The sequence below is a fragment of the Erinaceus europaeus genome, chromosome 10 (assembly GCF_950295315.1).
Source record: "Erinaceus europaeus chromosome 10, mEriEur2.1, whole genome shotgun sequence".
Lineage (NCBI taxonomy): Eukaryota > Metazoa > Chordata > Mammalia > Eulipotyphla > Erinaceidae > Erinaceus > Erinaceus europaeus.
Window position 1 is genome coordinate 91,489,647 of NC_080171.1, and position 14,072 is coordinate 91,503,718.

The following is a 14,072-nucleotide window of genomic DNA, read 5'->3' on the forward strand; positions in this document are numbered from 1 at the left end:
ATTCCCATACACATATGATAGGCCTTGACCTCTAAAGGGTCCCTCTCTCCACTACCACTGGTCGCTTCCATAAGAAACAATATCTTGTGGGCCCTCTCAGGACCTCGCCTCTAGCATAAAGCAATGACGGTAGGGAGAACCCCAGTCTCTGAAGGGAGGCTGGGGGTATCCTATCCTGCCACTTGAAAAAGACTGGTCCTGAAATGAGTACAGCCTGCAATGCTCCTCAGATGTGACCATGAGCTATAAACTCAGACAAATAGGGACTTAGAGGTTACACAAGCTCTGGCGCTAAATATAAATATATATATGGGCCCTGGAGCGTGTGTATGGAGATAAATAGTTAATTTTAACCACATAATTATATATATATGAATGGGAGCTACTCCCTACCCTAATCCAACTTTCTAGCCCTTTTTTCCACTCTGACACCATTCTCTCAGACAATATTCTCATCCAACCTCAGGCTAGCTACCAAACTCAAGCAAAATTACTATAGTTGTATGCCCCCCGGAACATGCCTAAAATGGCTTCCCTAGCTTTCTTCTACCCTAAAATCCCTAATCTCATCTGCTCTAATCCAACTTTCTGGTTCTTGTTCATTAACCATCTTGTCTCAACTTAGGTCATGTCACCTTCCAGACACCAAGCTACAGATGCTACCATGACTCCACCCCAACTTCTCTGGGCAGATGACTTCACCAATGTGTCCTGAACCCTTGTATCTCCAGAGCTTTGGTCCACTAGGGAAAGATAGAAACGGGTTGGGGGTATGGATCGACCTGTCAATGCCCACGTTCAGCAGAGAAGCAGCTACAGAAGCCAGAACTCCTCCTACCTTCTGCTCCCCCAAAACAACCTTGATCCATACTCCCAGCAGGAGAAAAGTGATAGGATGAAGGTAAGAGGACTCTGCACTCCAGCTCCATCAGCACCCAGAGAGAGAGAAGGAAAAGGAGAGGGACATCAGGAGGTAGCTATGATGTCATGAATGGCTTAGAGGGAAAGAAAGGATTGAATCAGAAAAAGAAGGGGCAACTATGTATAAATGTGGACAGATAGTTGTAGAGAAGACGGTTGGCCCATGTCTACAACTTTAGGGGAACAGTGGTAGATTGCAGTGGGGAGACTGAAGATTCAGAACTCTGGTGGTGGGAATGGTGTGGATTCAAACCCCTGTCGACATGTAATTCTGTAATATAAAAATATTTTAAAAAATTAAAAAAGAATCATTTTGCAATCCAACAAGCCTGGATTCAAACTCCTGCTCTACTATCAACTATTTCCTGACTTTAGGTAGGTTACTTAACCTTCTCAACCTCAGCAGCTTCATTTTCAAAATGGAAACATCATCATTCACTGCAAAGACATGTGTTTGTTTTGTTTTTTAGGATTAAATGAAACAATATTTGCTAATATGTCCAGGATACATATTAGTATTATTTGCTCCCGGGGACTATTTAAAAATAGAAAAAAAAAACTATATCACTGGAAGAACTCAAGCAAAGGCTGTAAACCTGAGAGGATGTAGCAAATGCAACAATGTGGCTGGATGAGAAGACTATTAAGATCTCAGAAATAAAATTACTCAACAAGCCTGTTAAATGTTTCAGGCAATAAGCACGAGAAATTCCTGTCAAAGACTGGAATTCCACCTCCAATACTGAATGCTATATTCTAATGTAACTATCTATCCTTCCCCTTCTCATGACTAGGGTCTCTGTACCAGGGGTGTATAAGTAAGGACACCCATCAACCCTCAATGTAAAGACAAGAACATCTGTGGACTACCTTTCTCTCATTTCTCAAGTACCTATCAAGGGGCTACTGAAGAAGAAACAACACTGGAGATGTCACTCAGTACCCAGCCTTGTAGAAAACAGCCCAATTGGCAAGATCAAGTCAGTTAAAAGATCAAAACAGGGGTGTGGGGAACACAATACTAATGGAAACAATTAAGGGTATTAAAGAAGTTCTCCTCTAGAAAGTGAGACTTAAGCAGAGATCTAAAGGATGAGGCATCAGCTAGACAATAATTAAAGGAGGAAAATTCATGCAAAGGCAACAACACATATAAAGTTCTAGAAACAGGAAAATTAAAGAACTTTGCTGGTAACGAGAACTGAAGAGAACTATCAAGTTATCTATAAGTCTTTATGAGCTGACTATAAACAAACAAAAAATAGATGTCCACAGAACCTTCCTGCACTGCTGGTGGGAGTGTAAACTGATCCAAACCCTGGGTTTGGAGAACTTGCAGAAGGCTAGAAAGTAAACCTACCCTATGACCCTGTAATTCCTCTCCTGGGAATATATCCCAAAGAACCAAACACAACCATCCAAAAAGACTTGTTCATAGGGAGTCGGGCAGTAGCGTAGCAGGTTAAGCACAGGTGGCACAAAGTGCAAGGACTGGCATAAGGATCCTGGTTTGAGCCTCCAGCTCCCCACCTTCAGGGGGGTCACTTCACAAGCAGTGAAGCAGGTCTGCAGGTGTCTATCTTTTTCTCCCCCTGTCTTTCCCATCTCTCTACATTTCTCTGTCCTATCCAACAACAATGATATCAATAACAACAATAATAACTACAACAATAAAACTATAAGGGCAACAAAAGGGAATATATAAATACATATTAAAAAAATTTTAAAAGATTTGTTCATAGCAGCACAATTTGTAATAGCCAAAACCTGGAAGCAGTGGTCTAGGAGGTAGTGCAGTGGTAAAGCTTTGGATTCTCAAGCATGAGGTCTTGAGTTCGATCCCCAGCAGCACATGTGCCAGAGTGATGTCTGGTTCTTTCTCTCTCCTCCTGTCTTTCTCTATAAACAAATAAAATCTTTAAAAAACAAACAAACTTAGAAGCAACCCAGGTGTCCAACAACAGACGGGTAGCTGAGCAAGTATACTTAGCACAATAGAATACTGCTTAGCTATTAAAAATGGTGAATTTACCTTCTTCACCTCATCTTGGATGAAGCTTGAAGGAAACACATAAGCCAGAAAGAGAAGGATGAATATGGAATGATCTCACCCACAGACAGAAGTTGAAAAGTACTCCATGACACCAGCCTGCCTTCCCTGGGCAGATGACTTCACCAATGCATCCTGGAACCCCACCTGCCCAAAGCCCTACCTGACTAAGATAGAAACAAGCTGGGGGTATGGATAGACATGTCAACTCCAATGCCCAGCAGAGAAGCAAATACAGAAGCCAGGCCTGTGACATTCTGCACTACACCCCTCAGATATCTCTGGTCCATATTCCCAGAGGGATAAAGAATAAGGAACCCTCCACTGGAGGGGATGGGATATAGCACACTGGTGGTGGAAACTGTGTGAATTGTAACCCTCTTATGCCATAATCTTGTTGATCATCATTAAATCACTAATAACACATTTTAAAAAAGAAACTGAAAAATAAGAAAACACAAAGCAGAACTTGGACTGGGTTTGGTGTACTGAACCAAAGTAAAAGACTCTGGGATGAGAGGAGGTTTCAGGTCCTGGAACATGATGTTAGAGGTCCTAGAGGGAGTTGAATTGTTATATGGAAAACTGAGGAATATAGCATTCTAACTACTATATATGCACAAACTACTGTATTTTATTTTTGTTATTATATTTTACTGTTGATAGTAAACTATTAATCCCCCAAATTAAAACATATATATGCACATACATATATTACAGAACGAAAAAAAAAAAACCAGATGAATGGCTGAGCAAGTTGTGATATATATTCACAATGGAATACTACTCAGCTATTAAAAATGGTGAATTCAGGAGTGTTCAGGTCCTGGGACACAATGGCAGAGGATGGGTGGTATGTGGAAATATTATGCATGTATAAACTTTTGTATTTTACAGTCAACTGTAAACCATTAATCCCCCAATAAAGAAATTTAAAAAATGGTGAGTTCACCTTTTTCACCTCATCTTGGATGGAGCTTGAAGGAGTCATATTAAGATAAGTCAGAAAGAGGATAAATATGGGATGATCTCACTCACAAACAGAAGTTGAAAAAATAAGATCAGAAGGGAAAACACAAAGTAGAACCTGTACTGGAGTTGGTGTATTGCAGCAAATGAAAAGACTCTGGGGTGGGAAGAGGGTTCAGGTCCTGGGACATGATGGCAGAAGAGGACCTGGGGGGGGGGGGTAGACTGTTACGTGGAAAACTGAAAAGTGTTAAACATGTACAAACTACTGTATTTTACTGTCGACTGTATACCATTAACTCCCCAATAAAGAAAAAATATATAATAACAACATTAAACAGATGTCCCTAGAACTACTCACATACAAGATAGGAAATACTATGGGTTTCGAACTCCCCGCAGCGCTTCTAAGGGTACATTATTATCTGGGAGAAGAGTTTTCTCCTCAAAGCCCAGAATACCCAGGAGATACGACCAGAGGATTTGAAAAGCTTACTCAACTCAAAACAGAACCCAAAGCTCTGTATTTCCCCACAAGTGGTGTTCTAATAGCCAGTTCATAACATATTTCAAATTCCTGAGGGCTATTATTTCTTACTGAGTGAATTCCAGATTAATGGGGATTTTTTTTTTTTTAATGAAGGGGGAAAAGAAAATACACAGCTGTTTTTTTTCATTCTTGTTAAATGAAGGAACATGAGTATTTGTTATGTATTCTCTCAAGCTTATCTGTATGTTTATGATACTTTGGAATTTTAAGTAAAAATACACATTGTCTGTGACCTCTCTAACATCTACGCTGACCTTTTCCACAAACCTAACAAACTCCCCAAAGCAGGTGGCAGCTCAGGCTCACTTTGACACCAGCCCCCAATTCCTGGGCATTAAAAAGCGATGTGTATCAGCACCACAAGGAATGCTGGCCAGCTGCTGGGTGGACTGTGAGACCTGAGGACAGACACTGTGCTTTCATCCGGATCCTCCAGCATCCAGCTCACTGTCATGTAGAGAAGTATATGACAAAGGGTCTGATAAGCTCTGACAGCTATGGTGCCTTGACTGTGTCTCTTTACTTACCATCTAGGTCATCCTAGATTCATTCCTTTTAAAAAAACACATGGGAGGGAGGTGTGTGTGTGTGTGTGTGTGTGTGTGTGTCTGTGCGTGCTGGGGCAGTGGGTGGGGAAAGGCTCCAGTGCTATATGGTCTTTCCCTCTCTGTCTTTCTCTAAATGGAAAGAGGGGAGCAAAAGCAGTCAAGAACAGTGAAATCTCACATGCACAAGGCCCTAGCTCTGCAAATTTGGTTTTAAAAAAAAGTCCAAAACACCTCACCTTTGCCATGTGTTGCGTAAGAATCACACTGACACCCTGAGATGATTACTGCAGGGTTTAAAGGTAACTTTCTCTTTGTTATTGGGTTTTATAGCTCCAAATGACTTCTTGAGATGGAAATAGAGAGAAATCTTCCACCAGTGCAGGGTACCACAGAGCTTAAACCTGAATCACGCACATAGCAAAGCAGGTACCCTCCCAAGTCAGCTATCTCACCTGCTGCAATAATTTTTATACAAAACACACACACACACATGTATGTATGTATATATATATATATATATATATTCATATCTAAATACATGACACATAGTAGGTGTTCAGTACATATAAGGGTTGAATTTTGACCTGTCTCATAGCTTGTTTGCTGACCATTGTCTCCTTCCTTGTCTTTCCAGGCACAGGGTGTGGTTTTAGTTCGTTTCTGCTCTTCTGGGCTGTCCTGGTAAGCTGTTCTCACAAGGGGCTGCACTACAGGCATTCCCAAAGAGAAAGAAAAACAAATAAAACCATAGACTTGAAACTTAGCCAAGCAACTGGGAAGAGCACAAAGATACAACAGGGAAAATAAAAACACTAGGGAGGCAAAATGCAATTTATAAGATAAAATTAATCCATCGAACTGCCATAACAGGACATAAAATCATAAACATACTGCAGCTTGTCTGAAATGTTTTAAGCCCAGGCTCTCAAACAACTATGAGTGAAAAAAATGAATTCCACAGTCTAATGCCCATTTTTTCCAGGAAGAGAGCTAGGCCTCAGGGTCTCCACTGCAATGGTGGAAATCGCCTCTGGTTAAGGCACCCAGGTGTCTAAGTAAGAAATAAAATCATTGTCAATGTAAATGGCAATCCCTGGGCAAAGTGCTAGGATCTCTGTTGGGCTAAGTCACTTTATTATGTTTTTTACCTTTATTTATTTATTGGATAGACACTCAGAAATTGAGAGGGATGGGGAAGACAGAGAGGGAGATAGACACCTGCAGCACTGCTGCACCACTAGCAAAGCTTTCTCTCTACAGGTGGGGACCAGGGGCTAAAACCCAGGTCCCTGTGCATTGTAACATGTGTGCTCAACTAAGTGCACCACCACCCGGTGGCCCGAGCTAGTCACTTTTGCCATAAATTCTTTCTTCTCTGACTTGCCCTCTGCTCCTGCCTCTCACTGATGTGCTTCATTACCTGCTCCCATCCCAGTAAACAGGGAGCTCACAGGAGGCAGAGACTGCTTCTCCTTCTTCTTCTCTTTCTCTCTCTGTCTACTTCACCACTCCAAGAGGCTGGAATATTCTCTGAAGGCACAAATAATGTCTGGATGAATAAGCAGATGCATTAAGAAAGGCTGAGAAAAGAAGAACGAGCAATCCCAGCCAAAGGCCGACTGATCTTGAAACCTCAACGATGGCAAACCCGAGAACCAAAACTAGATGAAAAATACCTCCAGCTATAAAGCACCTTAAACTCCAGATATAAAGCACCATACACTGGATTTTATGAAACAGTAAAGAGCGTAAGTGCTGAATTGAGACACAGCGATTGAAATCTAGCTAAGGATGTTAGAAACAGTGTGACTATAGCCAACATACTGTGTTGCTGACACTGCTGCCTCAGTGGGAGCAGTCACTATTCCTGCCTCAAAAGAACTGCTAAGAGGATGCCATTAGACGACATATTTAAAGTGGTTAAGTAACAGGTGTTTATTTTATTTTATTTAGTTTTTTTGTTTTTATTGCCACCAGGGTTACTCTGCTGGAGGTCAGTGCTTGCATGACAAATCTACCACTCTAGTTTTGGAGTTTTTTGTTTGTTTTATTTTGTTTTGTAATAGATATGAAGAGAAACTGAAAGGGAAAGGAAACATCCATGTCCAGTAGAGAAGCCATTACAGAAACCAGACTTCCCACCTTCTGCACCCCATAAATATCTTTGGTCTATACTCCCAGAGGGATAAAGACTAAGGACCCTTCCTATGGAGGAGAGGGTATATGGAACTCTGGTGATGGGAATTATATGGAATTGTACCCTTCTAATCCCACAATCTTGTTGATCATTACACACTTTACCAGTTACACTACTGCCTGGCCCCAAATGTTCATTATTTTATTGCTACGAGAAGTCCAAGGCTGTCAGTCATTTCCCATCCCAGAATCACTCTGAAAAAAATCTCATGATCAGATACAATCTTCCACCCCACTATGAAAACCTTCCCTTGGCAAAATTTCAAACCTCAATCTCCTCCCTCAACCTTCAACTTACTTCTTTATTCTAAGGGGAATAGTAGGGGGTGAGACAATGATGTTGTTTTTTCCTATATGTACTTATCCTCCCACCCCCATACATACACACACACACACACACACACACATACACACACACACACGAATGTAAGCTAGACAGACTGCTTTTGTTACCTTCACTCCTTTCTCCCTAGTACTTACAATAGTGTTTGACACATAGGAGGATTTAATACATACTTTCTCAATAAATAAAGACTGCTGTTGTTCTTGCTGTGTACTGCTGTCATCTCCTTACAACAGCAGCTCAAAATCAGGTGTCAACAGATACATTTTTATGAATTCATGAGCCCTTTGAAAATGATGTCCCACACTGCAGATAGGCTTGTCTGCAATGTTGAGAGAGAGCCTACATCTTCAGAGTCTCAAAGAAGTAGTGGTCCAAAGCCTGTCTAGACTATAGGTACTCCCTCTAAGTTCAGGGAATCTAACCTTGATACTTTTTCTTGTTGTCACTAGCCTTCATCACTCCAGGCTAACTTTTTCAGACAGAAAGAGAATGGCTGTAGTCCGGGAGGTGACACAGTGGATAAAGCATTGCATTCTCAAGCATGAGGTCCTGAGTTCAATCCCTGGCAGCATGTGTACCAGAGTGATATCTGGTCTTTCTCTCCTCCTATCTTTCTCATTAATGAATAAACAAAATCTTTAAAACAGAGAGAGAGAGAGAGAGAGAGAGAGAGAGACAAGAGACAGATACACAACACAGAAGCTTCCTCCACTGCAGTGGGGCCTGAGCTCGAACCTGGTCACATCCATAGCAAAGCAGGCACCTTCCCAGCCCTAACCTTGACAGTTTTTAACCAAGGGATCTATTTTGGGAGCTCCCAGGAGAGTAGAAACTGTAGACTCAAAGTAAGTAAGAAAGAAAGTGACCTTTAGAATAAGTCATTGGTTAGGAAATTTGGAATTAACATTGAGGAATCCAAACAAATGTGACCTGATCAGTCCAGAGAGTCTTGCAAGAAGACTCACTTATACCCATCAGGTTGATGACTGGAGCTTCCATAGGGGAACCCTGGAAAAGCTGGACTCCAGTCATCCCACAACCGAGACATGCAAAGGTAATCCCAAGTGAAGGGAGCAGTGATCTCACAAGACCTGTGAGCACTGTGAGTCCCCTTTATCAGCCTCCAGAATAAAATTAAAGCAATAGATTTTTCCTTATTGTGTCCTGCAAGTGAGCGTTTGTCAAGAGCTGAGATTAATCACTGTAATTTATGAAATTTATACTCAAACTTATTGCAATTCTAAACAACAAAGCTGACATTTCAAGCAGTTCTATAGGGTCATTCATCTAGATGGCTAAAAATACTTTTTTTCTTGATGCTTACCATTCAGTTGTGTTTTGTCTGGTGTTGGCCTCCCCCCCATCATTGTTTCAGCCAGAATTAATTTTTGTTGAAGTTGTTTATTATGAATTTTAAGCTCTTCCAGATCCCCTTGCAGCTCTAAGATCTGCCCCTGCAGCTGGACCTCCACCTCCTGGGTGGCTGGAAGCCGATGCATACTTCCTGCTGACTGGGATGGCTTTAGCAGAATGGGCAGGCGAGACTTCTTAGCATCCTACAAATAAACACACACAGGAATGAATATACTCCTTTGGTTGCATAGTCAACATTTCCATGCCATCTTAGAAAGTGGGATTCAATCCACTCTCCAGATTTGCAGATGTCATCATCATCCTATGATGACATCTACAATTATCCCTCCTTCGTCTACAGAGTTTGTGTCCTTCCACTGGTTGACAAGTGTCAAGTCTTTCCTCTTCAGCACTTTCTTGGCCATGGCCATCTCTCTGGACAAGTAAGGTGTTAGTATATAACCAACACAGTATTCCACGAAATATTTCCTGCTTCTTACTTATCTCCCATATCATTCTTCAGTCTAAATCAATTTCCCACCCATGGTGGAAAATCCCTTCCTAAAGCTTTTAGTGGTCACAAGGACACTAAGCCAAGCTTAGAGCTTCCCACCTGCCTTTCCTAGCCACCTTTCTTTCTTTCTTCTTTTTTTTTTTTTTAAGATTTACTTACCAAGAAAGAGAAAGAACCAGGAATCAAACCCAGAACCTCAGGTATTCAAGTCTTGTACTCTACCACCGAACTACCTCCCCAGTCACAACATTTTTGTTTGCCTTGAAAACTCAGCTACTCAAATATATCACTCCATCTGCCCAAAAGCTATACCATTTCTATAAACTCAACCTTGATGAATCACATCCAGCTATGTAAAGCACAACTCAAAAACATGGGAGCTATTTTTTTATTCCTTTATGCTCAACAGACACTCTGATAACTCACCAGATTTCATTAATTTCCAACTCCCAAATTGTCTCTGAATTCTTTCATTCTCCACCACAATTGTCGTATGCTTTACATTGGTTTGTTCTAGCCCTCCCCCGCCAAGAGAATTGGATCAGTCCTGTTAATTTCGCGGGCCTGCTTGGCCCCGCCCCAAGGGACCCCGAGAGGGTTCCTGAGTCTGAGAGTTCCAGAGTTCTAGAGTACGAGAGTTCGAGAGTTCCTGAGTTCGAGAGAAAGGGAGAGGGTTCCTGAGTTCGAGAGTAAAAGAAAGAGTGCTTGCGCCACCGCAAAGAGACAGCCGAGTTCTGTTTGGTGATTAGTTTGTCTTAGTTTGTGAATCGTTGTTCCTGAATAAAGAAATACAGCTTCCCTGCCCAGCCGTTGTCTCCGTGTCTCTGTTACCCGCCAGTGAAGCTAGCCCGGCCAGCAAGAGCCTCCGAAATTTTAACAACAACAATCACCCAGCTTCAAAGCACTAACTTTCACCTAAGCCACATTAGCATCATGAATGTTCTTCCCACACTCCTTCTTGCCTATTCGAACCCACTCTCCAAGTTGTAGCAAAAAAGGCAAACCTAACATTCCTCTCTTCGACTTAGTATTTTAATTGCTTCCTAGTTCTCCTAAGAGAAAGGTCAGAATCTTTAGCACAGTCCACATGTTGTGCTTGACCTGCAGACCAATTAAAAGGCAAGCAGAGGATCTGACAGATTTTTCTCAAAGGAGAGAAACATATGGCCAATAAGCAGATGAAAAGATGTTCAACATCATTAGGCATCATGAAAATATACATCAAATCACAATAAAATAGCACTACTTCCTAGTCATTAAGGCAGCTATAATCAAAAGATAGCAAGTGTTGGTGAACACATTGTGAAACTGAATCTATTAATCAATCCCCTCACCCCACCATATGTAGCTGGTGAACATGAAAACTAGGCACAGTCACATTAGAAAACAGCCTAGACATTCTTCAAAAGGTTAAAGATAGTTAGTATATGGCCCAGGATTACCAATCCTAGACATTGTCCCAGGAGAACTGAAAGCTTATGCGCGCACAAAAACCTGTACATCAACGTGATCTTCTACACTGTTAGTTATTACTAAAAAGTAGAAACAGCTCAACTATCCATCAACTTATGAATGGATAAATAAAATGTGATGTACAGGACTACTGATTGGCATAAATAAATGAAAGAAGTATCGATACATACTAGAGCATGGATGGACCCTGAAAACATATGCTAAGTGGAAGAAGCCAGGTGTCATAAATAGTATGTTATAACACATTCCATTTATATGATATAACCAGAATATACAAATGTATAAAGACAAAGTTTATCAGTAGTTGCCTACTCCTAATGGCAGACAGGTAAGGAGAAAGGGACTTCTTTTTTTTTTTTTTTTGCCTCCAGGGTTATTGCTGGGGCTCAGTGCCTGCACTACAAATCTACTGCTCCTGGAGGCTATTTTTTTCCCTTTTGTTGCCCTTGTTGTTTAACTGTTGTTATAGTTTTATTCTTATTGTCGTTGTTTGATAGTACAGAGAGAAATGGAGAGAGGAGGGGAAGACAGAGAGGGGGAGACTACCCTTGCCTGAAAAGGGACTTCTAATGGGTCCAGAATTTTGTAAAATCTATTTTGCTTGAGGTAACAGTGATTTATAGTATGAAGTTTCAAGTATAAAGCATTATAATTTTAACATCTGCATATTCATCACCACACAACTGATCCCCTATACCAATTCATTAATGCCCCACTCCATTCATACCCCACTCTGTTCTTCGTATCCTTTGAGAATTTATTTCTGCTTTCTTTTGTTTGTTCATTTCCCTTGTTTCTCTAGTGTACCTATGAGTGAAATCATTCAGTATTTGTCCTCAGTCTGACTTCACTAAGCATAATACCCTCAAGCTAATATTTACTATCACAAATGGAAAGATTTTAATTTTTTAATGGTTGAATAGTATTCCACAGAGAAAGTATGGGTCTATATACACCATTTATCCATCTGACTGTCCACAGGCATTTTGACTCCATATCTTGGTTATTGCAAATAAAAAAAAAGCTGCAATGAACATAGGGAGGGGAGCATATATCTTCTCAAAGTAGTGTTTTTGCACTCTCCAGATAAATATCCAAAAATGGAGTAGCTGAATCATATGGTATTTCTATTCTTAACGTCTGAGGAATCTCTATGCTGCTTACAATAGTGGCTGTGCCAATTAATACTTCCACCAACAGTATTCAAGGAGTCCCTCTTCTCCACATCTTGACCAACACTTGTTTCTTGTCCTTCTGATAATAGTCATTCATTTGATAACAGGTTGTAAGGTGATATCTCCCTGTGGTTTGCATTTGCATACCCCTGATAATTAGCAATAATGAACCTTTTCATGAGTCAGTTCAAGAATAATGAACATGTTCTAAAGTTGATTGTGGTAAAGATTGCACAACTCAACTAATATACAAAAAAAAAACCCACTGCATTATATACCTTAAGTGGATTAATTTTATGTGTGAAGTATATCTCAATAAAATTATTGTTAAAAAAATCCTTTTTTTGCAGGAAATTTCGAGGAAAACAGAAAATATCTGGGGCCCAGGGAATAAGGACTTCACCATGTTCTCTCAAAAAGGAAGCAAGAGTATAATATTATCCCCTTCCTGCACATTCCAGGATATAAAATTCTTTCAAGCACATTCCCCCCACAACTTTCAGGTCAACTCTGTATTTCCCAGAGCTGGCAGGATGATGGAAATTACCATGACTACTTTCCAAAAGACAGTTCTTTGGAAAACCATTAAACAACTATTCCAGGCTAGGAGACGGCACATTAGTAGTGCACAGAACTTGTGCACTGCCCCACATTTTCACTTTCTCATGAAAACAATTTATTTTCTCTCTTTAGGAAAAACTAGTTCAAGGTGAGGGACTTAAATGAAAAGATATTTCTGAAGACTCTACTGTTTAGCTAAGAAAAGTGAAACGATGTATGTCCTGAAACTCTGGGAGGAAATGAAAACCCATTCAATGACAAGGACAGTTGAAGGTGGTGAAAGGAACCAGTTAGGAGGAGGTGAGCACTTTATCAAAGAGGGATGGAAAATAACATTCATTTGGTTGGCCCTCAGTCTCCACCAATCTTTATTCCTGGAACTAAATCTTTGTGTCATATGGCAGCAGAAAAGGTATCTTTAAGTGTACAAATGCCAAAGCCAATTTCAGACTGGAAGACTGCCCTCAGTCAACCTAACATGGTTCTAAAATAACACCACACAAAATGCTACCCTATGGATACTGCACAGAGTTCCACCTACCACCTTATTAAAGGTGTCATAACGAAACTTCTCCCTTGAGGGAGGGAGAACAGACATACACTGAGTTCCTACTATATACAAAGCATTACAAATTACTTGAAATACATAACCTCGTGTGGCCATAGTGTCAGCCTCAGGTCCCAGGTCACACCGATCCCTTTCAAGTTACTGAGAAAGTTAAGTGACTCACCAAGGAGTCAGTGCAGGCGACACAATCACGGATATATCTATAGAGTCCATTCTCTTGCCTCTATAATTAAATAAGCAAAAGGATAGTCAGTCTCTGTCTCACCCATGGGCTGCAATAATGTTCTTTTATGATAACAAGATACCAGTGTTCTGGCTTAATCCTTGGGATAGCTGATTCCTTAGCTAACCAAAGACCACAGAGAGAATCATTAAATTTTCTCTACTTTGTATAGAATGGAAGCCACACTAGTAATAAAAGAGATCCTCCCCTTCCTGAAAAAAGTCAGTTTATAATATCCCAGTCTAAAACCAGACTTCAATTTATATCCCTACAATCCTCTTACCAGCTGAGTCACTGTGAACAATTTTCTGAGCCTTTTAAAAACCTACATTTCTTCTTATGTAAAATATAAGTAATAACTACCTAATTTACATGCTTACTGAAAAGATTAAGTGTAGTTGCCTATACATATAGAACACTTATCACAGCCCTTGGCACATACAATAGTTGCTAAAGACTAAATAAATCAAAACAAAGAAACAAAAGTTTCTTCATTTTAAAGGTACAAGCAAGAAGGATAATTTCAAACTTTAAATAAAAAGCTTCTTCACTATATTTGGGTAAAATAAGTTCATTTGATTAGCTAATTTTCCTGAACAGAGGATAATATCTTCCATATACATAC

General features: G+C 40.4%; 1 protein-coding gene across 4 annotated transcripts in view; it reads right to left on the minus strand.

Annotated features, from left to right (window-relative positions):
• Positions 1-14,072, minus strand: part of CDK5RAP2 (CDK5 regulatory subunit associated protein 2) — a 236,132-nt gene that overhangs the window by 60,843 nt on the left and 161,217 nt on the right. For 3 of the 4 annotated variants that reach the window (XM_060200065.1, XM_060200067.1, XM_016190743.2), the window contains 2 exons: positions 8,905-9,136; positions 5,623-5,745 (listed from right to left, as the gene is read on the minus strand). In XM_060200065.1, the coding sequence (XP_060056048.1) occupies positions 5,623-5,745; positions 8,905-9,136 (355 nt within the window). The remainder of the gene's footprint in view (positions 1-5,622; positions 5,746-8,904; positions 9,137-14,072) is intronic. The other variant, XM_060200066.1, reaches the window with a different exon arrangement.